The sequence below is a fragment of the Anabrus simplex genome, chromosome 1 (genome assembly GCF_040414725.1).
Source record: "Anabrus simplex isolate iqAnaSimp1 chromosome 1, ASM4041472v1, whole genome shotgun sequence".
Lineage (NCBI taxonomy): Eukaryota > Metazoa > Arthropoda > Insecta > Orthoptera > Tettigoniidae > Anabrus > Anabrus simplex.
In genome coordinates this window covers 1,753,122,425-1,753,148,707 of record NC_090265.1, presented here as the reverse complement: position 1 = coordinate 1,753,148,707, position 26,283 = coordinate 1,753,122,425, and the positions used below count along the sequence as shown (strand labels likewise).

The 26,283-nt window shown below is 38.1% G+C and overlaps 1 protein-coding gene across 1 annotated transcript in view; it reads right to left on the bottom strand.

Annotated features, from left to right (window-relative positions):
* Positions 1-25,838, bottom strand: part of igl (igloo) — a 631,915-nt gene extending 606,077 nt beyond the window's left edge. Inside the window, exon 1 of the mRNA XM_067155150.2 lies at positions 25,723-25,838. Coding sequence (XP_067011251.1) covers positions 25,723-25,762 — 40 coding nt within the window. The 5' untranslated portion in view covers positions 25,763-25,838. The remainder of the gene's footprint in view (positions 1-25,722) is intronic.
* Between the last annotated feature and the right edge of the window lie 445 nt (positions 25,839-26,283).

Genomic DNA, 26,283 nt, shown 5'->3' with positions numbered 1-26,283 from the left:
TTGCTACCATTCACGGACTCCTTGGGATCAATGTCGCTGGTTGAAATATATCGAATGAGTCTCCATGTACCCTCGGAGGGAGAGCAATTTCCAGAACACATTCCCCGAGGACACGAGATGTGGCTACGTTCGTTCTGCCTCGCTTATTGAGCCACCACGTCCATATCGGAAGCCAGATAAAGTATTTGGTGGGGGAAAGATAAGCAGAATATATCAATAAACACGTTATAACACCGTCATGTGGTGGAGCCATACACGTCAAGTATTCGAGAGGACGGTATTATAGCTGCCCCTTGACCAACAGTGAAAAAGGCACATGCAAGATGATGTGGGGAAAATTATGGTATTGGTCAATTCTATGGGCTTTTACGATGTGGTGCAGATAATTCAATTTTGAAACGTAAATGATGTCTCGATTGCAAGGTAGGTGTTTGATGTAAATTTGACATTTACATAAGCAAACGACCAGGTGCTTCTGGAAGAAACAGAAGTCGCTTTCTAAAGAGGATAATTACGAAATTTAAAAAAGTAATGCGGATGAAAATTTCTACTAAAGATGGAAATCATTGCAATAAAAGGAAGATAGAGTAGGCGGCCAAAAAAACAAACAAACAAACAAACAAACAAACAAACAAACAAACAAGCGAACAAACAAACAAACAAACAAACAAATAATAATAATAATAATAATAATAATAATAATAATAATAATAATAATAATAATAATAATAATAATAATAATAATACAATAGCATACACTCGAAATCGAGTAGGTTGGTCTTTCAAACAGGACTCCTCTTCATCTGTAAGTCCGTATGTGACTGTTCAGCCCATTAATAATTAGGCTCTACCTACGATGAATTCCAATGATGAAGACAGCACAAACACCCAGCCTCCGATCCATCGGAATTGACAAGTGATAGAGAAAATCCACAACCTGGCCGGGAATCGAACCCAGAACCCGTCGGATCAAAGGCCAACACACATTAAACATTTATCCATGGAGCTGTTAATAATAATAATATTAATAATAATAATAATAATAATAATAATAATAATAATAATAATAATAATAATAATAATAATAATAATAATAATAATCACAATAAAGGCGTGCGGCCTTCGAAGAAGCGCGGTGCAGGTCTTTCGAGTAGACGCCGTATGGGCCACCTGGCGCGTCTATGAGGATGGGGCCCTGCCTATGATGAATTCTAATGACGAAGACGGCACACAAACCCAGCCCCCGAGCCATCGGAATTAACCAATGAAAACCAATGAAGGTTAAAATTCCCAACCCGTCCGAGAACCGAACCCGAGACCTCTTAACCGAAGGCCAGCCCACTAGCCATTTAGTCATAGAGCTATACATAATAATAATAATAATAATAATAATAATAATAATAATAATAATAATAATAATAATAATAATAATAATAATAATAATAACAATAATAAATGTTTACATTTCCAGTAGGGAAAATCATATAATCATAAATAAGGTTTTCAATAAAATGTGTTACGTAGCATCCGTGCAGGCTGTGGAGTACTGATATATGGCCATGACTTACAAATCCACGGCCTGTGCGGCTCTCAAGGTATTGTTGCTAGGTAACATTGCGTCACCCAATTTGCTACATACACTATTTCGCCACTCAAATAAGACATATTACGTCAACAGTACTGATATTATGTACATTCTCTAAACATCTGGGTACGTCATAATCATTCAAGGTGACGACGTTAAATTGTATCTAACTGCATCTGTTCGAAATGTTCTCTCACAGACCTCAAGCATTGTTCACAACGTTCCTGTAAATTGTGGAACATGTTGATGAACTCAGGTTCCCACAAGGATACAAAAAGGCTGTACCTTCTCTCGTAATTCTGGATCATCCCTAGATGGGTCGTCTGGCTGGATAAACGGAATCTTCCAGCATGCCCCATATTCAGGCCTCTGAAGGGGAGTGAGATCCGGTGAGTGGGGAGGGTAAAGGAATTTCAGTGATCCCCAAAGTGTAGGCTGTAGCTCCACCTGGCTGAATGCTTTGTAGTTACATTGGCAGGTTTCTGGCAACGTTCAGTATTTCTTGATATTCAGATCATGTTTGTAATTTCAGTACAATTTGATTTGCCACATACTTGATAATCAAAGAGGGTAAGTGAGAGATAAATGATACTCGAATAGAACAAGTGAACGAGTTTAAATACCTGCGAAGCGTTATTACGCTGCAGAAAATGATTCAATATTTGGAGAGTCAGAAGGCGAGTGCTCTACAGTCTGAGCTACTCAGCCCGACATCATACATTATAAATGAGTACCAGATAATACATTGGGGGCAAAAGCAGCCGGAAATAGAGGTAACCACCCTACCTCACCAAAAATTGAGGTTATGGATAGTGGAAGCATTTATCATCCACCCTTCGGACGGGATTTTTTTTTGACATAAGTAGTAATTGTGCAGCTTACCATACTTTCAGAAGTGCAAACAAACTGCTATGCCAGATTGTGAGGTTTAGATTTCTACTGATATGCACTGACAGTGCTGAACACACATTTTGGGTTATATTACTCCAGTTTAATTGGGCGACTTCTTCACGTTTTGGGGTAAGAATGATTCCTAAAACTTATAGTTGCGCTTTGGTTGGTACAGTGCCCATCGTCGTGCCCTTTGAAGTCAACTGGAAGAAGTTTCAATTTCTGATAACTAACAGGAGCACTGGATACCATTTCATAATTAGTTATTGTTTTCTGTACTTGTTTGGCGGTCTCTGGCGAACTGCAGGTTGCAAGAAATTGCCTGTTTTATAACGTAGACTTACGTCCTTCGACAACGAAAGAAAATTTTTAAGACGCTTTTAGTGTTTGGGTTTAATATTTAATGTCGCAATTGACAGACAAAAGAGAAGGCTACCTGTTACAAAAATCAAATTGAAAATTTGAATCGTAGTCTTCATAAAATAGTGCTTCAAATTGGGGCAAATTTTGTGCTAAATATGTGACGTCACAAGCACACTCTGTTATGTGATGGCGCCGTGTTGACTCGTGCGCTCTGCTGGAGGTTGTCCGACTCGTTGGCTGAACGATCAGCGTACTGGCCTTCGGTTCAGAGGGTCCTGGGTTCGATTCCCGGCCGGGTCGGTGATTTTAAACTTAATTGGTTAACTTCTACGGCACGGGGCCTGGGTATATGTGTTGTCATCATCATTTCATCCTCATCACGACGCGCAGGTCGCCTACGGGAGTCAAATAGAAAGACCTTCATTTCAGCTGGAGGTAAGCTGTCGTTGTGAATACATCGTGGACAGTTGTATAGAGTAAGAAATTTAATAATGGAAAATAAATTTTGACATCTTAAATAATGTCTCTTATTTCTCATGTCACAGACCCACAGTACACCCACATTCCAAGTAAACCACGTTCTTTTGAATCAGATTTATTATACACATAATATTTGTCTTTTATTTCTAATAAGTAATTTAACGAAACTCTCAAAAGTATTGTAAGAAGATAAGATATAATGTTGGAATAGGACGAGGAGTAAGGGATTGGAATAAGTTTTCAAGGAAAACGTTCTATAAACTTCCATGTTAGTCGAAAATATAAGAAGAAGCTAGGTAAACAATTGTAAATAAATTTAAATATGTTGTAAACAACTGTTAGGGAATCTGCCACCTGGGCGACCGCCCTAAATAAAATCATTGATGTTTTCTTTTGACTGTAAGTGTAATGGCTGGCCTTGTGCCCTAACTTCACCACTTGAAAGAAGACGAATAAATAAATAAATAAATAAATAAATAAATAAATAAATAAAATAAAATAAAATAAAATAAAATAAAATAAAATAAAATAAAATAAAATAAAATAAAATAAAACCCTACTACTTTTACAATAGTGACGACAGGCTACCGACATTTTTTCTATACCGGTAAATAAACGTTCCATCCTACTCAATAATACACTGAATATATTTGCGTTTGTTTTATTTCCTGCACCACCAAGTCCTCGTATAGAATAGAAAACGTTCCGTCTAATCCACTGCGTTTACATAAAAGATGAACACAGTTTCTTCATACAAGATTATGACTACCATCATGAAACACTTGTCAGCCGTGTTAACTGCACGGGACAGACGTATGAGAACGCATGTGAAATATTAATGTTGGAAAGGACCGGTACAGTAACGGAAATCAATGTCACATCACGTAGATGTGTGAATCGGCCTTTAGGAGACATTTTGGTTTTCATATATAAATACCAAGCACTTCTTAATGTTAAAATTTATCATACGGAACGCGTATTTGTAAAAATAGCCATTCCTATGACGTCCACGCAGTAGAATTGCTAATTTCATTAAGTCCATTACGGTAGAGTACAATCTCCATCATTAAAACGTTTTTTCCATTCTTCAAGTCACCGACTTCCTGAATACATCTACATTTTTATTATTCTCCACGAAACACTGAAATTATGCAAACTAGTTCGGTCGTTATGAAATATCACTCAAATACGAATTAACAATGTGGAACTGTTCCGGTAATTGGCTCTAACGTTCATCTCTGTGTGCTGAAAAGGAACAGAACCAAAAGACGACTTAAAGAAGCTGCGAAAAGAGGGAGAAACTGTTGTGAAAAATACGTTTAATCAGTTTTATAATTCAGCTGTGGCTTTCTTGGTGTCTGCATTTAATTTCATATCCAGTGTAAACAGATGAATTATGGGAATTACTATGGATGAAACTGATGTAAAAATTGTAATTTTGTTCCCTTGTATCGAGATGGTGCAGCTCTTTCTTGGCACATCCCCAATGGAATTGATCGGCATATCGTCGCTGCCGGGACAAAACCTCCTATGTGAAATATTTCAGATTAGAACTTTGGCCGGTAAGGTTCTGTCATTTAAGGTGCAATAGTGTCTGAATATTGTCAAGGCATTCTCGATCTTCGTAATGTCCGTGCTGCGGGTCAGTATATCTCCAAAAATATTATCACATAGGAGGTTTTGTCCGGGCAACGACAATATACATTTATAAGCATAATATTACATTTCTGGCAGTAGCGGGAGTTAACTCAGGCTTCCGAGGATGGCAGCTAATAGCGCTAATGGTTATACTACAGGGGAAGACGATGCTGCTGCTGCTAATTGTGTTAACTATTCTAATACACTTATGTTCATAAACAAACAGAACACCTTGAAAGGCTGTGGAGTCCATCCAACCTACATCATACATGAATACTATGTCAATTCCTGTAAGCGAATGCAGCCGGGTGTAGTGCTGACCATTCTATTCAACATAACATCGAGATTTTGGACGGCGTCTAATTTCTACCTCTTCAGGAACATTCCTGGTCTCTACGATACTCGCACTGCTGTGACATCGTTGGTTCCAAGACGTCTGCTTCTCTATACGAAAATTATTGTGTTTTATACCATTAATTGAAGTGTAGTTTAAGGAGTGAATAAAAATAATAAATGTGTGAATTAAAAACTTTTAATTCATTTCTAGGAATAAAACCATTGTTTAGGTTGCTAAGCTCGATAGTTACGGACAAATTAGGTTTCTTTTATTATTATTAAATGTCATATTACCAGACATAGGATTTCGGTGACATTGTTATGGAAAAGGGCCCAGTGGGCTGGTGATCTTTTCAAGCGAAAGTAAAACTGGGCAGCCATCATCTAATAACACTAATTAGAGGAAAAGAATGGAGGGAGTGCGACACTTCGAAAAGATTAATGTATAGCTAAACAAACACAATGGCTTCGAAGGCCATGAATATGAATACCTCCTCAGCCGCCGACACCTATTACCGTGAGAGTCGGAGAAGAACAAGAGTTGACAAGGGAGGGTTGAATAAGGTATATGAAAGCGAGGAACCTGGCACAAGTAAGTGCAAGTAATGCCAGGACTTAGCGAAGGGACGCGCTGCCATGTTAGGAGTCCTGGGTCCCCTTTTAGTCGCTTCTTATTACAGGCAAGTAATACTGTGGATGTTATTTTACCACCCCCACCCACAGGGGAGAAAGACGTACGGACTGGAAAGACGTAACCGTGACCTTAATAAATTAAGGTACAGCCCTGGCATTTGTCTGGTGTGCAAAATAGAAATTCTCCTGGTAAACGCGGAACATTTTAACGAGTTGTTTAAATCGATTTCTGTCCATGATATCGTCGCTGTTCTGCCAAAACGGCGAATGTGTCAATGCTCTTCCTATCCATTATTTCCCTTAAGACTTGTCACGCCTTCCAGCCATATATTGATATGCGGTCCATCAGAACAATTTTCGTTGAGTTCATTTTCCTATGCGTGTGTGTGAAGGAAAATGAACCTTAGATGCATCACACTCTAGGAGTGGGTAAATGTCATGCAAACATACATTCCTTCAGTATGGTACAGTAAAGTTCATTTTCCTTTACACTTGCACATACGAAAATGAACTGAACGGAAATTGTTCTGATGGACCGCATATCAATATATGGCTGGAAGGCGTGACCAGTCTTAAGGGAAATAATGGATATGAAGAGCATTGTAACATTCGCCGTTTTGGCAGAACAGGGACGATAATGTCTTCCAGAATTCCCATCTTTGTCACGTCTAACCTCACTTCTCGAAAGAATTTCAGTTCTGTATTCTTTTCCTGAAGAATTCGAGGATTCTCTTCGTTAGTTTATTATCGTCGATCCTCAACAAGTGTCCATAGAACTGTAAACTTATCTTTCTCATCAGTTCAAACACACCTTCCCTTCCTTGATACAATTAGAAACGGTATCTAGATGCCTCAATTTAGAAAAATCCTGCAAATGATGGATTCGAAGTTCAGAATATCAAAAATATATAATTAATATCTTAAATGGGTATTAAATTAATTTTAATTTGTCAAAGAATTTCTGAATGTTATTCGGCAACTCCCCAACCCAATTGACTTCTGAACCTCTGGAGTATTTTCTGTAAAATTTGGCGTAGTTCAAGTGCTCGTAAATGATACCCGACTTCAATAAGTGCTACCAGCTACTATAGGTATCCTCAGGATTTGTTACTTACAAGGGGAGGGTCTGACATGTGCCTCACGGATTTTGATAACATTCTGCAGGGGCGTTCAATATTGAAAATAAGGAGACAAATCGTCGCTGCCGGGATAAAACCTCCTATGTGGAATATTTTAGCTTAGAAATTTGGCCGGTAAGGTTCTGTCATGTAAAGTGCAATATTGTGTAAGTGTTGGCAAGGCATTCTTGCTCTTAATAATGTATGTGCTGCGGGTGAGTATATCTCCAAAATTATAATCACATAGGAGGTTTTGTCACGGCAATGACGAAATGTTTCGGCGTTTTGCTAGACACCCCCCAGTCTTTGAAGAAAATCGAAATGAAAGTGAATGACAGATTATCACATTTTCAACAATATACATCGAACGATGGTCTATACGGTTTTGTTTATATCGTTGCTTCACCGGTAGCAGGTTGTAATCCACAAAGCTCTTCCTATCGATTATTCTCCTTAAGACTGGTCACTCCTCCCAGCCACATATGGTTATGCAGTCCATCAGAACAAATTTTGTTGTGTTCATTTTCCTATGCCCATGTGTAAAGGAAAATTAACCTTACTGTACCGTACTATACGAATGTGGGCTTGCATTACGTATTTACGCACTCCTATTGTATAATGCATGTTAGGTTCATTTTCGGTTACTCGGCGGCATAGGAAAACGAACACAACGGACATTGTTCTGAAGGGCTGCATATCCATATGTGGCTGGGAGGCGTGACCAGTCTTAAGGAGAATAATCGATAGGAAGAGCTTTGTGGATTACAACCTTTTACCGGTGAAGCGACGATATAATATGGGGTCAAAAGTTAATAATATTAACGTGTTTATGTTTTCGATAAAATTATCTCTTGTAGGTTTACACAAGAGGCATATCGCAAAATTATTGAACATGATTGTTAATCACATGTCTTACGAAGTATTTTGAAAAATGCAATGAAAGCTGTTCTAATTTTCAGAATATTATTCACTGGAATGTAATAATGAATGAAAAAAAGCCACACCAAAGGATCGAACACGGACCAGAGGTTTGGTAGTCTGACGCCGACCTCGCTATGATAAACCAGGAAAACACAAAAACGTTAATAACTCTAATATTATTAACTTTGGAGCGCATATAACAAATAAAATATGTTTTTTAGACGATCTTTCGATGCATAGCATTGAAAATTTAACATTCCATCATAACTTTGACCTCGATTTTTTAAAACAACCAGGGAGTTTCTAGCAAAACACTTAATCATGTGTTTATTTATTTTCAATATAGAACGTCCCTGCAGAATTTTATCAAAATTGGTGAGGCATATGTTCGACCCTCCCCTTGTAAGAACAGGATTCGATAGCATGCATAAAATAACTCCGTATCTGGTGGCTCAAAGTATGGTACTAATAGACATTTATTTCATATAATACACTTTCTATGATGGTTCGAATAACTTTAAATCCACTTTACGGTTACTCTGTAACAGGTCTGAATAGAAAGAAATATAGAAAATACCTCTTACATACCATTGTGAAAGCTTTAGCTAGAATTTCAGTCGGTATCTGATTCACTCTCCTATTATTTTGTTGAATGGAATGTAAACCTCTTATGCGATTTAGAGGTATGGGACTGGTATTATGCAACGAGTGCCTATAAAGAAAACTTGGAAGCATGAACGAAGAAAGCATTATATAAAGAATAGCGTCCTCTGATGTTGATCAATAATTCCCGTCCATGCTCTAAAGAGCGGCATGAAGTTGTCTCCCAGTGGGCCGTATATATTCTCGTATATATCTACTAAGAAGAGTCGTATATATCTCTTGGCGGTGCTCTTCTAGAAGAGAAAGAAAGTAGGTATTCCGGAAACTTAGTGCCGACAGGGATCGTAAAAGAAATACAAAGGGGGAAGTTTGTGGAAGCGAAATACGAATTCATTACCATAGTGTGCTTACTCCGGTCTATATGCTCGTTACTACGCCGACAGAACGAGCTTCATTGTATGGGATTCATTTAATCTCATCACTGGTTCTTCTCAGTCTAGTTGACGCTGCACAAAAGGAGAAAATGCTTACGAGATTTGATTCCTTTCTTAATTCCTGTGATAGGGAGCCATTTTCTAGCCGCCAGGGAAAATCTGAGAGGAAAGCATATAATTAAGAACTACTTAACCTAATTTTTACTGTTATTATTATTATTATTATTATTATTATTATTATTATTATTATTATTATTTTTACAAGCGAATGGACCACTAAGGATCACGCTACAACTTCATTTCTTTCTCTTCGTGCGGAGTTTTCTCTGTGTCCAATAATCCTTCATGCGTTTGCTGGCCTGCTTCCTTTGTACATCTCTCCAGACTCTTCCGGTCTTCCTGGTTCTTCCTGGAGCTTGAACATCTTCCAAATTCCTCAGTGTGTTCCGAAACGTATTTCCTTTCTAACAGCTGGTCTTCCAAGATGTTTAACCATTCCATATTCTTCTTCGTTTTCTTAATCCATGCTGTAGTGGTTTTTTTCCTCCAGAAAAATTCAAATATCTGTTTGGTAAGTCTGTTTGCGTTCATTCTGTACAGATGTCCAAGAAACGCCAGCCTCCTTTTCTTCATGGTCTCTGAGATTCTTTCCACCTTCTGGTAAACTTCTTTGTTGCTCCAAAGTTTCCATCCGCCTTCAGTTTGGAAATCTCCCATGATTTTTCTGAGGAATCTTCTTTCCAGGACCTCTAGCTTCTCCAGCTTGTAGTTCATGGACAGGCATTCACTGGCATACAGACATTATGTTTTGACCACGGTACTGTAATGTTTTAATTTGGAATTCCAGGATAAGCACTTCTTATTGTAGATATTATTATTATTATTATTATTATTATTATTATTATTATTATTATTATTATTATTATTATTATTATTATTATTATTATTATTATTATTACATAAAGGTGCACCAAACATATCGTCCAGCAACTGCACTCCATACATTAAAAAGATTGTCTTAAGTGTCAAAACAGAAGAAATATGGGCTTTTCAGTCGAAAAGGGCCGATATACAGTACCAATTCCAATGTATTTATAACGGGGCTGCGGACACAAAATTTGAGTTAGTAGTTTATAAAACCATCTAAAGATGGAGGCGGTTGTATCAAGAGTGGTTCGTGTAATGAAAAAATGTCTGAATTCCACTTTGCTTCACTAAATATAATTTCTCTTATTGTGATCGTATAACATTATAAAGATGTGAGGTGATAATACGAGAACGTATAAAAAATTAACATGCCGTTAGGGACGCGCAGCCTCCAGGGTAGTTTTCCATGGTTTCCCATTTTTATACCAGGCAAAAGCTGGTGCTGTACCTTAGTTAAGGCCACGGCCCATTCTTTCCCCCTCCTAGACCTTCCCTCTCCCATCGCCGCCATAAGACGTATCTGTGTTGGTGCGACGTAAAAACAAAGTAACATACATGTATTTGGGATGAAATTCTTTGAACGTTAAATGATATTTAGCCGACCAATGTATCCTTCTTTTGTAAATATGGAGGAAACTGATTTAATGGATTATAGTAAAGATTTTTGAATATTGGATTTTTTGTTTTTTGCTAGGGGCTTTACGTCGCACCGACACAGATAGGTCTTATGGCGACGAAATATTTTAAAATAAAATGTTACCCAAGATTCCTGGATTAAAATCAAAAAGGAAAATCTTTACCAGCCTAACTAAAAGAATATAAAAACGGACGCCGACGAAATGTAGCAAGTACAGTAGTGCTACAACTTTAGCGCATAAACTGCTCACAAGTTAAAGGAGACTTTAGGAAAATGATCCCTAATTTTCCAGAAGAATACAAGGAATTTATCACAGAATATTGCGGTAAACTTTTGCAATGTGTGTGTACTAAAATTGTGGCTGTACCATTGTAGTTTGATACAATAACGTGAGACATTGAATCATTATTAGTTACAAGAACATTCTACATTGATATCTTTTTCAGCTTTTATTCATGTTTCTTGTGCTGGAGTATTGCTTTTTCTTAAATTATAATTGCTTATTACGTGCATCTAATTATTGCAAAATGTGTGTGCTAATTTGTTTAGAAACATTGCGTTGCAATAAGAAATATTTTTCAGTTTTTCTCCGATTTTAAATGTTGACACTTAAACACTTTTTATTTTATAGTATTCCCAGATGATAATGAAGGATATCATCCATATTCAAATATATCATTGCAACCATAATTTATTATTTATTTATTTATATAATTTATATAATTTATATAATTTTTTCTTTTACTAACTTTCCTTTCCAAATTAATAATAGAGGGAAGGTAGTATTGTATTCGTGCAAACACCCAACCTCCTATGTTGTCAGGTCTTATCGTGTTATTTTTCGACATAACTATAATTTAAGACGCCGTAAGACTACTTGCTCAGTCCGGTGGTATTTGAAGGTGCTCAAATACGTCAGCCTCGTGTCGGTAGATTTACTGGCATGTAAAAGAACTCCCGAGGGACAAAATTCCGGCACCTCGGCGTCTCCGAAAACCGTAAAAGCGTAGTTAGTGGGACGTAAAGCAAATAATATTATTACTATTATTATTATTATTAGACTACTTGCTAGGCATTTCAAGGAATATTTGGATCGCAGAGCTCGTCTGAAATGACATTACATCGTGTTGATTCAAGATATAAATCTTAAGTGATATTATGTGCGAAATATGTACATAAAATATCTAATATATCTAATAGTTGTCTAATTAAATATCTAATATTCATAAAATATGTAACAGTATTAATGCACTCAACGTACAAACATATTCGCATATTCCTTTTATTATGGTGTGTGGTTTTGATACGGGACAAATTGTTTAAAATACCTCCATATTTTACGACAAATTCACCATTCTTGCTTTAGATAATTTTTATAGTTTAATGCTTTCTAATTTTGACAGTATTAAAAATCAAATTGATGACATAATAACAATACTTCAAATATTTAAATATAATGTTCTACACTGTAAATTCCGGAGTATATGACACAATGTATTGTTCAAGCTAATTTCCTGTTGCCCTCATGCCCTAAAAGTTAAACAAATAAGTGTTACTAAGTAATGTTAATATGTCTTTAAACCCCTTAATAAGTAACACAAAGAGTACAATAACTTTTTTTATCGTGATGCGCAGTGAATTCACCAAGTACTTCTCCGTGCTTGTCATTGTGGTTTCTTGACGCTGATTTGATGAAATTCTCTGAGAAGGACCGTTCAACATCGCAGGAAGTCACCGATGCATATTTTGAAAGATAAAACTAGATGGGTGGAATATTTTCCGGGGCCTTTTCTTGTTCGTCACTAATGATCTTGCAAACAGATATATAACTTGATTAACCTAGATTTCATTTCAAGACTGCATGGTGTTTGTTAGAAACTCTCACAAATGAAAGGCACCTAGCCATCCCAGATTCTTAGAAAAGACTAGTGCTATTGTATGCAGTTGATGCACTCGGACCTACTGTATTTCACAGAAAAAGGGTTAGAAACCCCAATTTGAAAGGAATTTTAAATAGAACTTAGGCATTGAAATATATCCTATACGAGAAGAAATTCGCCAATTAAGTTACTATAGTCTGAAAATTAAGCTAGGTAACACAATTTTTTATTTTTTTGAATAGTTATCCAGATATGTACAAAATGTTACATTCCTCACATACTATGTAAAAATATGCAATATTACTAAGAATATGTAAAAAGAAACACGGGTATAACCATATCATAAACACGATTATCCGATACTTTTTGTTTGCAGTTATCTACAGTCAAGGCGTGTAATATGTAATTACATAGGATGCGGGCCCTATAACACTCAGTATACTTATCTTACCAAGCGACCTGGCGTGCGGATAGGGGCGCGGCTGTGAGCTTACATTCGGGAGATAGTGGAATCGAAACCCACTCTCTGTAGCCCTGAAGGTGGTTGTCCGTGGTTTCCCATTTTCACACCAGAAAATGCTGGAGGTGCACATTAATTAAGGCGATGGTCACTTCCTTCCTACTCCTAGCACAATCCTCTATCATCGTCGCCATAAGACCTATCTGTGTCGGTGCGATGTAAAGCCAATTTAAAAGAAAATCTCTTTCTTGATCACGCCGCGTGATTATCGGATGGAAGTTTTCATACTTCCTGTATAATAACAATGTCAACCAAGCGGATAAAAGACAGGGTCTATGCATCCTTCCCGAGTTTCCATATTAGTTCGTTCTAATTCATTGTTGGCTGGATGGAAATAGATTAACAGTCCACCTGGTAAAGACAAATTATATTCTTTTTCACACACCTTCATACGTCCTTCCTTTAAACATAACATTGTCACTCTATGGCCATTGGTGCAGAGTCGACAAGATTTCTTGGGTTAATTGTGGATCAAACACTCTCTTGGGACATCCGTGTTAAAGCAATTTGTGATAAAAGTATTCCTGCTACAGGTACCTTGAGATAGTGACAAGTCAACCCATGGACTGCTGAATAGTGTTTATCATGTATTTATTGCGAACCACCTCACTTACGTGAACCATATTTGGGCATGTTTCAGGAAGGAACGAATTGAGAAAAAAATCTTGCGTAGAAGAGCGTTAAAATTATTCTTCATTCTACCTATGTTGACTGCAACTGCACATTTGTGTAAATAGTGTAACATCCTATCCCTCACTAGTCTCCAACAATAAGCATAAGTTGATACACTCCAATAAGTCCTGTAAAATTAATTCAGTTATCTATACGTACAAAAACACCAGAAGTGCTTCAAAAATTCATTTTAACCAAATATATACTTGTAAATTTGGTGCAAATTCATTATGGAATTTCTCTGTACATATATTAATAGTCTTCCCGAAGACATAAGAGAGACATGCACATTGCTTACTTTTAAGCGTAAACTAGTTAACTTCCTCATGTCATACACAATTTGTATATAATTTATATTACATCTGCTGTGTAATTGACTATATGTACTGTACCATTACGAGATTAGGCTCAGGTGCCCCTTGAATTAATAAATAAGGAAAAAATGGAATAGATTCCGATGAAACTCGCAACGTGTTCGGAGGGAAAGTAAAGATGCAGATAGCTTTGTGAATATTAGAAAATGAAATATTTCAAAAATTCAAGGCCCGCTCAATACAATTTTCTTAGCGGGTGAACCACTGACAATGACGAATAAATTCAAGTACAGTTGACGCAAGTGTGATAAACGGATATAACTTGAAAATAACTTCTCACCCATGAGTAAATAATGCAAGAATAGAGCTCGAATTATTATTATTACTATTATTATTATTATTATTATTATTATTATTATTATTATTATTATTATTATTATTATTATTATTATTATTATACGATTATGACGATTATTATTATGACTTGTAATGCATGGCTATGAAGTGTTTACATCCAGTTAGTATTTTTATTATTATTACATCATATGTACATACTATACGTTCGCGTTGTTTGTGAGGTTATATCATGAAACATGTGCTGTACATAAATATTTATATGAGTTCAGTTAATGTAAATACCTGTAAATTAATATTATATAATTTATTATTACAGGTGTATGATGTGTAATCCGCTACAGAATTATGAAACACACTGTAACATCCAGAATGGCTCTAGAACAGACGAGATGATGGTAGAATATACTGTACACTATAACCATCTTGTTAGGCACTCGAGAATTTGCGGGAAGGTATTTTGGCAATGTATCTTTCAAGAAGCCCGGCCAGGCACGTATATAAATAGGTGGTTCGAGTTATATTTTAGTAGGAGTTTCACTGGTGAACACGTGTTGTGGTTAGGCTGACATGTCGATGTAGGCAATCGGTAGTCATCTGTTTCAACTGTGTTTCAAGGTTGTAATCTCTATGCGCTGTGATAGGCAATTGTTAAAATGGCGACTTGTTGATGTTCTCGGAGTGAAGTGTTTTGTTGTGATGGCAGTGATTTAGGTTAATAATAGGTAAATAATTGTAAATAAATCCGTGTACTCAAGTTGACAGCATTTTGTGTGCGTCACTGTGGTTACATCACAGTACCTGGGCTTAGTTATTACCACCGATACGGCGATTGATGACACCGTTAATCATCGAACGTTGGATGGACCAATGGCGTTTGCTGACAGGCGTCTTATGTGATAGGTGGATGCGTATAAGACCTCAAGGCAAGATATACAAGACTGTTGTTAGACCTGCCCTCACTTACGGCTCCGAGTGTTGGACAAGGCAAAATAAGCATGATGAGCAAATGCATATAACGGATGCTGCGATGCTCAGTCGGAGTCACCCTCTTGGATCGAGTGCGCAATGAGCTTATACGAGGATCATTTAATACGGTCTCTACCAGTGAGAAATTGGAGGAGCGGCAGTTGCGCTGGTATGGACACGCACAACGTCGAGATGAAGATCATCCCGTTAAGAGAGCTGTTGCAGTCGAGGAACCAGGGAGAAGACACGGGCATCCGAGAGCAACATGGTGCCGTACAGCTGCAAAGACCTTGAATAGAAACGGCATTCCAGTGGCGGAGACATCCAACCGCAGGGAGGACTCTCCAAGGATCATAAGAATGATACTTGGGAGTGTCCATTGTGGGAACGTATACGGCCAGGAAAGAAGAAGTAGAAGAAATATTTCCCAAGACTCTTGGATTAAAGTAAAAAAAAGGAAAAAGAAAAATATTAGTAAGGAAGTCGTTTAGTGATATACTTGGTTGACCAACAACGTTGTAGACAAAGGAAGACGAGGAAAGAATCTGGCAGCATCCAGGCTTCCATAATTTTAACTCATAACGACACCTTTAAGGGAAAGTAGAAGTACATAATGATACCCTCCTATCACAGGAGAGAGAAAGAATGGACCGAAGATATCGTAAAATGAAAGGTGTGATATCAGAAATTATGTGAAAATGATTTCTTAGGACTAAAGAATATAATTCCTTCGGGAATTAACTGAAGGTGATCGAATAGGAATGACTCCGACTGACCGCGGGTTCAAAACCAACAGGTTATTATAACACAATTTGCTTCCCGTCGCACCGACACAGATATGTCTTACGGTGACGATGGGATAGGAAAGGCCTATGAGTGGAAACGAAGCGGCCGAGGCCTTAATTAAGATACAGCCACAGCGTTTGCCTGGTGTGAACATGGGAAACCACGGAAAACCATCTTCAGGGACGTCGACAGTGGGGTTCGAACCCACTATCACCCGAATGCAAGCTCACAGCCGCGCACTCCAAACCGCACAGCGAACTCGCCCGGTCCACCGTTTTGAGAAAAGGAAGAAGGCAATTAAATATATAGCTTTAGATGACTGCTGAAGCCGTGTGTTTCAATTCATTTACTGCAAGTCTGTAGACACGGACGGATTAGGAGAAAGTTCCGTAACATTTGTTGCGTCTCAATGGATTTCTTCAGGAAGGTTTTAAACCTAACTACGTGTGAAAGCAGTGTTTACTTGTACAGCAATGACAACTGCAATAAAGGTAGCTATCTGTGGGATTGTTCGAAGCGGAAAGCTCTATCTTGCGGCAGTAATGGCTGTGCGTTATGAAGCGGAGCGGATTTCCAGAGATGGGCCACTTCAAGAAGACCCTCCCTCTATTGATTTCTTCGAGACAGCATTCAAGATCCCTCGATATTTGTCGGATGAGCGATCTTATTGTTCCTTCACTTCGCTAAACCCCGGCCGAGAAAGGAAATTGTCTCCTTTACTCAATTATAGGAAGTCTCTAATGAACATTTAACAAAAAGTAAACGAAGTTTTGTTCCTGCAAACAACGATTGCTGTGTCGAAAGTGATGGGTAAGGCTAGTAGAAAGAAACCTCAAGCCTAAACTACATCTGATACAAAATCTGCTCATGAAAGGAAACATCCGTGAGATGTAAAATAAATTATATTATAGTGTCATGGTACAGAGAAAGGAAATAAATTAGTTGGACATAGAGGTTAAGGCAGTAAGGCGCTGTCTTCCTGAACCCAAATTGGTGAGTTCGATTCCAGTTTACTCGGATTGTATTTAAAGGTACACAAATTCGTCAGCCTCCAGTAAGTTGATTTACTGATTCTTAAAAACTCCTGTCTAACTTCAATCTGGCAGTGTGGAACCTCCGAAGTCCAAATAAAATAGTTAAGGGGGCGTATAACAAATAACATTTTTAAATCAACTTTTAGGGGAGCCTTTACCGAATTTTTGGGCTTCTACAATTTAGCACTAAAAAAAACCAAATTTGAATCACAAGCACATGTTAATAGTATATAGCCCCCACCACACACAAAATTTGGAGTTGATTAGTTGAAATTTGTTGCAATGTTAATGACAAATATTACATTTTTAATATGTTGCATGGAAAATGCTCCTTGCGCCAGAGTTTTCATTTTTTGGGCTATCATTTGGCCCACTATTCAGAAATACTCATAATTATATTTAAGAACAACTCGGGATTTTGCAGTCAGGCATACACTACAGAAATATTTTTTTCAATTTTTGGCCAACGGCCGTAGCCGTGTTGAAACACCGGATCCCGTGAGATCTCCGAAGTTAAGCAACATTGGGCGTGGTCAGGAGTTGGATGGGTTGCCACGCGCTGTTGGTGGGGGGTAAGGCAATGGAGGAGCGGAAAGGAACTGGCCACCCTACCGCACGTAAACTCCGGCTCAGGAACTCCTCTGCGGAGGTTCGGACCTGCCTTTGGGCAGAATAACCCTTACCTACCTTTTCAGTTTTTCGTTATTCACTCAATAGGCAATGTCTAATTTTGTGCTACTTCAGGAGTAAAAAGAAAAGCAGGTAATATTGAACTGATAATAAAATGCAGAAATTTAATTAATTCCTGTGTACATACACAAACATTTGCCGAAAATTTCAGCTGAATCCGATAAGAACTCTGTCGTAGGGAGCATGTTATCAATCAATCAATCAATCAATCAATCAATCAATCAATCAATCAATCAATCAATCAATCAATCAATCAATCAATCAATCAATCAATCAATCAATCAATACGGATCTGCATTTAGGGCAGTCGCCCAGGTGGCAGATTCCCTACCTGTTGTTTTCCTAGACTTTTCTTAAATGATTTCAAAGAAAATGGAAATTAATTTAATATCACCCATGGTAAGTTATTCCAGTCCCTAACATCCATCCTATAAACGATTATTTGCCCCAATTTGTCCTCTTGAATTCCAACTTTATCTTCATATTGTGATACTTACTTTTTAAAGACACCACTCAAACTTATTCGTCTACCGATGTCATTCCACGCCATCCCTCCAATGACAGCTCGGAACATACCACTTAGTCGAGCAGTCTTCCCAGCCCAAACTTTGATGCATGGCAAAGAGCTGAAAAGTGTTTACTGTAGATAAAAGTGATTGCAAGTTTTAAGAAACATACTTGCTTTAAAACTACCCTGGGCTGTAAATTACTCCCTCAGATGTCGTTTTCATCTTACGCCCAGCGTAGGCCTACTACAAGGTAAATACATTCGCGCGGTATTATTGAAATGGCAGTCCGCAAAATCTTTGAAGCCTATTTTGGCTGACAGTGTGAGAGGAAATGGCGGTGACTTACTCTCTTTCCGCCGAACCATTACCGTTTAAATGCATGAATGGCGTTAGGGAAAACTGATAACGGGATTGGACATAGTAATAATTGGGGAATTTTAAAATTTTAAATTGAATAATCAAATTTTTAGTAATATATTTTTGCTAGTCGCTTTACGTCACACCGACACAGATACGTCTTATGGCGATGATGGGATAGGAAAGGCCTAGGAATGGGAATGAAGCAGCCGTGGCCTTTATTAAGGTACATTCCCAGCATTTGTCTGGTATGAAAATGGGGAAACCACGAAAAACCACCTTCAGAGCTGCCGACAGTGGGATTTGAACCCACTATCTTCCGGATGCAAGCTCACAGCCACGGGCCCCTAACCACACAGTCAACTCACCCGGTTGGTAAAAATTCGCAAAATTTCAGTCGCGACCCCGCTTAAAGTTTTTTGTGATATATTTCGAGTATTAATTAACGTTTCGTCTCAGTTTGGCGGCGAGCACTTAAGTTGGAATGCCTCACCTCTTCAAGATGATGTCTAGCAGACCTGTGAGACTCATTTAAATGATCTGATCGGAAGCTTACATTCGTGTGTCAACAGTGTTGGGGAGATTTGGCCAATTCCAGAACCCAATGCCACCCTGCGGTGAAACATTGTTAATTTCACTATTGAAATTTGCCTAAATCGCTTTTCGCTTCATGATCCACTTAATAGGCAGAGTGATGATAAGTAGCCTATATGTTAACCGAGGGTACCGGATATATGGCTACCAAATTTGAGTCCGATTGGTCTAGTAGATTTTACATGAAAGAAAGACAAACATACCAAAGTTTTTGGCGTCTTTGGTAAGGATTGCAAAATCGTAGTGACTGTAAAACGGCCATAAATTGAGAGAGCTTTTCTCTCCTGCAGAAATTTGTGGTGTCGTAAAAGTTCACTGGGAGAGAGGCAAGAGGAAGGTAATGAAGCCTCAAGCGGAACGTGCTGTAAAACCTCAATACAAAGCTGCATCAGCAAAACAAGTCGCAGAATGCATTCTTCATTAGCGGAAATGAATTTCACGTTCCGGAAAACTAAAGGAGATTATACAAGTTTGTTTCTATCCTCTTACACAAATGAGTTGATTTGCTGAACTTAAAGAACATCCTGACGACTCATAAAGTCGATTGTTAGAAAATGTGCTCTGATGAACATTCTTGTACGTAGTTAAGTACTAAAATGCACAAGGAAGTCAGAACGTCATCACAAAAACGTGCCGTATTCGGAAATAATTCTCTTGCGTGTTTAGCTGAAAATTTGGAAGTCCAATTAAAATTAGAATTGCATGGGGGAAAGCCGAATAAGAAAGCAGATAGCTCCAAAACTTCCTTTTTTTAACCTAGCTTTTCTAATTTCATCAGGTACGTTGTAAGAATGAGAAACATTAAATAAGTTTCTCGAGTAATACTAAGGGAAGAAGAGGAAGAGCGAGAAGAATCTCTCAGTGTTAACCTGGATTTTGTACCAAGTGCAAAAGCACACCAACGGAACATTCGGGTAAATCGTACAGGTTCTTACTTTATATTTATTAATTCTCACCAAATGAAAATTATGTAGGTTTTATTTTCGTTTTCCCTTAACGTTTGCTACGAAAATGATACCTTACTTTTTCAAAAGGTATGTTTATAAAACTTTATTTTTGACAATAATGAATTATGTAGTATTATCAAACATTGAAGTCCCTGGTACGTTTCAGTGGATATTATTAAGACATTCGTAAGAAGAATATATATATAGGGTCTACCTTATTTGGTGATAGCGTAGATTTTGAAACTAACTACAAAATAAAATTATTCACTCCCTAATACATTTACTAAAAAGAATGCGATCATTTATTATCTAATTACCCAATTTATCTACAAGCTTAAAATTTGTTAATTATTATTATCGTATGGAATTTACAAGCATAATGTGCAAAAATATACAATTAACATACAAATTAAAATATAGAGGTAATTAAACTAGAATGTCCAGCTTCGACAACCAGTACACTGCACTTGGTGTCAATTCATGCAGAGTCCGTAAACCGTCCTTAAATGCTGACAGTGGACAGCTTTCAACAACATGAAGCAATGTCTGCTTCTCAGCACCACACTCACACGCAGCACTTTCACAATATCCCCACTTTTTCATCATATATCGGCACCTGCCGTGGCCTGTTCTGAAACGGTTGAGTTTTGACCACTCATGTCGAGGAAGATCGAAACCTGGCACTTTCTTCGTTGGGTCTTTAATCAGAAAGGCGTTGGTGGGTGGACATTGTTCCCATCGCTGTCTCCATTCTGCTGTCACACTGAATTTTTCATAGGAGTGTAAATCAGTCCAGAGTGGATTCCTGGATTTTAACCTCATAACATGTGGATCTCGTAAGGCATTGAACAAAAGTGAGTTCCTTTGTGTAAAGGTCTTCTTGAGCAACTGTACTTTCGTTGCTTTTCTCCTCAGATCTGGAGGAGCGATGTTTGCTAAAACAGGCAACCACTGAGTAGGAGTGGACCTCACTGTACCAGTAACAACTCTCATGGTTTCATTGAGCTGTACGTCAATCTTGCTCGAATGTACGCTGTTTTCCCACACAGGAGCGCAGTACTCACCAGCCGAGTGTGCTAGAGAAAACGTTGAAATCGCTCATTTACATGGCCTTTTCCTAAGGCTCTATAATGTATCCAGGTTATGATTACGATATTTCAAATAATTTATATTAAACTGTACACTTCGCTGAAAGCATTGATATACAAATCGAACAAGCAGGGTTACGATTACTCTGGTTACCTTGAAATACGTTGCCCAGTGTCGACAAGCAGCGAACAGAGGATAAAAATATTTCTGATTTTAGTTTAAAATTTCCTGCAGCTGACACGTGCAGAGATAAAGTATTCTGGGAATACCTACCATAAGGCACACATCCTGCGCAATCTATGAGCAAAATATGAAACCATTTGGAGGTGATCTAACGTGCTGATGGACTAAATAAAATTATCCCCAAAATAAGGTGTATCACCAAATAAGGGACCTTCACCCTACCCCCACAAAATCGTCGTTTTTGCTCTTCCGATACTCTAGCTCTGATGTCAAGAATCAGCGTGTCATTTCCCGTACATGTACTTGTAACAGATTAGCCCGTATATTCCCATTTAAAGACTTGCTCCACATTTTCTGTCATTGAACTCCGTCGTCAACTTTAACAAAGTTCCCTCACAAAGCGAAGAAGAATAGCTGTTGAGAGTGTAGCATCAATAATGAATCCTAATAAGGAATTTAGCCCCATTCCGCCCAGTTGTACGATCCTTCATGTGTCAGACATTCGGGCCATACACTAAACCTTCCCTGGTAACCTGTAAGACTTGTGAAGAAAGTGTGTTTGGATTGATTTAATTCAAATCTTGCATGCATGCTCCTGTATTACATAAATCCCAATTTACCCGGTATTTTTGTTTTCATCGGATAAAACACGTGCCAAAACACAGAAAGGTGTGATTTCTTTCTGAAAAAATGCTAGATTTAGGAAGTAAATACACATGAACTTTCACGTCATAAACTGAATACTAAGTAAACATTTTAGTCTTCAATTCATAATAGGGCTAACAGTTCAAATAGCTTATTCGGGTGACGCATGCGCAAATATTTTGCGAATGTATCTACGTTTTCTTAAGCTTACTGCTCCCGTGAGAAGATATAATTATACACAGTGACTTTCGTCTCTATGACCAAAAAGCAAGGAGGTGAAAATTGGTTCTTTCTACAAAAACAAGACTAGTCATATGCCGTTCAGTAGTAACCAGACGAGAAAATTCCTGGACTGCAGCCTACCAAGGAAAGGGACTCTCTAATCATTATACAAAATTTTGAGAAGTCACAAATCGTCAGTACTATGAAGCCGAACAAGACAAGGATGAGATATAAAATTATGACGGTTATGATATTTGTGATGACGGGTAGAAATATGCTTCATTCAAACCTTTAGATTTCCTTCTTGTATTCTAATGATGAAAGATTGAAGATTCGAGGATTAGTCAGTCTTTCAAAGAGTTCTACAAAATCTAAGCAAATCCAAACGTTTTGCATTTAATTGAAATAAACTATAAATCAGTCCGGTTACTTGGATGAATGGTCAGTGCAGATGCCTTAGATTCAGAAGGGGCTGGGTTCGATTCTCAGCCCATCCGGCATTTTAACTATATCTGGGTAATTCCACAAAATCAGCGATTGTGTTTTTTTTATGATGATGCTTGTTGTTTAACAGGTAAGATCGCCCAGATTGTGTTTTTGGCCGTCTTAATGCACATTTTCATTTACACAGAATTAACGAGACTACTAACCACCATAGGAAAACGTAATAGCGAATAAATCACTCCATATAGGGTTACAATGAGGAAAGGCATTCGACCGTAAAACTCGGCTTAACTCACTTACATTGCTGATCTCAATAATTTGGATAACGCCGAAAAGAAGACGATACTGTTTTACAAATTAATATAGATAAAGAAACGCGAGTCAAATAAACGAGTTTGCATTTCTGTGCTTCGTAGTACTCAAAACCTTGCAGTCTTGTACTTGTACGGTGCGGAGTAAAACCTTCCGTTTCACGTAGCTTTTTCAGCTTATAGAGTATATTTATTTTATAAACAATTTGCTGTAAAAAAAAGAGCTATCCGAATTACTAACTACCAGGGAACGGGTGTGTATGTAATAGTAATTAAATGTGTACAAAATTTATATTCTTAGTTATCTTTATTGAAATATGGAATTTTATATGGATTCGAAATGACAAAAACAATCTTTTATATTTAATATTAAAGTTCAATTAAGGTAAGCAAAGTCGGCCTACGTGAAACGTAAAGTTGCAATTCTCATTTTAATATGGCCTTCGGATAATACACTATCTTTTATTCTCTGTTACCAAAATAATGGATTACAAAACGTTCTTTTAAGTACTGGAAAGTAAATCATATGAGGGCATATTTAAACTGACTGAAATTGCATCCAACATCAGAAGAGGTAATAAGGGCATATGTGAAGTCACAATGCTTACTGGGTTTAAGTCCATAGTTAACTTCACAGAGCATTGCAGTGCGTTTACCATCCCTTCATATCCGGCGTTCTTTGAAAGTACAGTGTCCATCTTCAATTTTGTTACACTTGCAGCTTTGCATCTACCAAGATCCAGTTTTTACACAGTGTTACTCATAACTTTGAAACTTCCTAAAAATGACAGGTACGAGTTTTGAAGCCTGTTGAGAGCGTTTGTGATCCATGAAAAAATATCCTGTATGTACCTGAAAACATTCCTCACATTTGCGCCGCAGACAACAGTTTTCGCGTTGTTGTGAATAGGATTTCCCGAGTTACGAAATTATGGCACTCATGTGTGTGTGAATCATTACTGATCTGCATTTGGGGCAGTCGCCCAGGTGACAGATGCCTATCTGTTGTTTTTCTAGCCTTTTCTTAAATAATTACAAAGACATTGGTAATTTATTGAACATCTCCCTTGGTAAGTTATTCCAATCCACAACTCTTCTTCCTACAAATGAATATTTGCCCCAATTTGTCCCTTTTATCTTCATGTTGTGATATTTCTTACTTTCAAAGGCACCACTCAAAATCTTCTATTAATGTCATTCTCTCTCCAACGACAGCTCGGAACATACCACTTAGTCGAGCAGCTCGTCTCCTTTCTCCCAAGTCTTCCCAGCTGAAACTTTACAACATTGTTGTAACGCTACTCTCTTGTTGTAAATCACCCAGAACAAATCGAGTTGCTTTTTTCCCAGTTTTTGAACCAATTAATCCTGGTGAGGGTTCAATCAATCAATACTGATCTGCATTTAGGGCAGTCGCCCAGGTGGCAGATTCCTTATCTGTGGTTTTCCTATCCTTTTCTTAAATGATATCAAAGAAATTGGATATTAATTGAACGTATCCCTTCGTAAGTAGCTCCAGTCCTTAACTTCCCTTCCTATAAACAAATATTTGCCCCAATTTGTCATCTTGAATTACAAATACACTGGAAGCATACTCTAGTTGGGGTCTTATCAGAGACTTATATGCCCTCTCCCTTACATCTTTACTGCAACCCCTAAATACCCTCATAACCATGTGCAGAGATTGTACCCTTTATTTACAATCTCATTTATGTGATTACCCCAATGAAGTACATTCCTTATATTAACACCTAGGTACTTACAATGATCCTCAAAAGGAACTTTCACAGCATCAACGCTAAAATTAAAACTGAGAGTACATTTTCTGTTTGTTAAACTCACACCCTGACTTTTAATCCCGTTTAACCGAAATATGGACTATATTGATGTTAATACCTACGAATAGGTTGCAGATGTGCTGAACTCCAAGATATGGAAAAATATGGAAACTAAACATTGCAATTTTCAACTCCATGCGGTATGACTCGTAAAGATATTCATCATCATCATCATCTGTTTACCCTCCAGGGTCGGCTTTTCCCTCGGACACAGCGTCGGATCCCACCTCTACCGCCTCAAGGGCAGTGTCCTGGAGCTTCAGACTCTTGGTCGGGGATACGACTGGGGAGGATGACCAGTACGTCGCCTAGGCGGCTTCACCTATGCTGAACAGGGGGCTTGCGGGGGATAGGAAGATTGGAAGGGATAGGCAAGGAAGAGGGAAGGAAGCGGCCGTGGCCTTATGTTAGGTACCATCCCGGCATTCGCCTGGAGGAGAAGTGGGAAACCACGGAAAACCACTTCCAGGATGGCTGAGGTGGGAATCGAACCCACATCTACTCAGTTGACCTCCCGAGGCTGAGTGGACCCCGCTCCAGCCCTCATACCACTTTTCAAATTTCGTGGCAGAGCCGGGAATCGAACCCGGGCCTCCGGGGGTGGCAGTTAATCACGCTAATCACTACACCACAGAGGTGGACTCGTAAGGATAATACGAAATATAATTAATTTTAGTTTCCTGAATTAATATGCAACTCCGTTCCATGGTCATTACGAACGCCGAAGAGCATATTATCTCGAAAGTATATAGTACTCTTATGCGCAGTGGTAAAGCCTACATTATATTTTGAACTTACCGAAAGGTGACCCGTTGCCTGTTGGAAGAACTCTCGGCATGATGGATTGCTCTTCTGTAGCGCGTTCTACCGCGGAGGCTCAAAAGCACACTGCCGGTGAGTCGTTCTTCATTGTGTGTCCTCACGTGCTTCGAGTGATATATGGCGCAGTGATAAGAGATCACGAATCCAGCAACAAAGTACAGAGCTGTTTGTAAACAAGTCATAAAGAGATGGAAAATTCAATAGACCTACAATATATGCAAAGGAACTCGTCTTGACAATTTACTTGAAATACTCGAAGTGTTCTTGCACTGGATGTTAGCCTTCTGATACCCTAGTGCTAAAGATTCGGTTGGGTTAAAATTGTTATTAACCTTGTCGTATTCACATCATGTTGTTCAGACCAAGCTATTTGAAGGTGGTCGGAATCAGATGCTGAGAAGTTATGTACAAAATCAGCCTGCAGTGATAAGAATCGAGGACTATTACTGCAGTCCAGAGAGAAGTGAGACAAGGGGCCTGTTCCACGAACGAACTTTTCAACATTTCAACTTTTCAATTTTCAATTCTTGCAAAGTG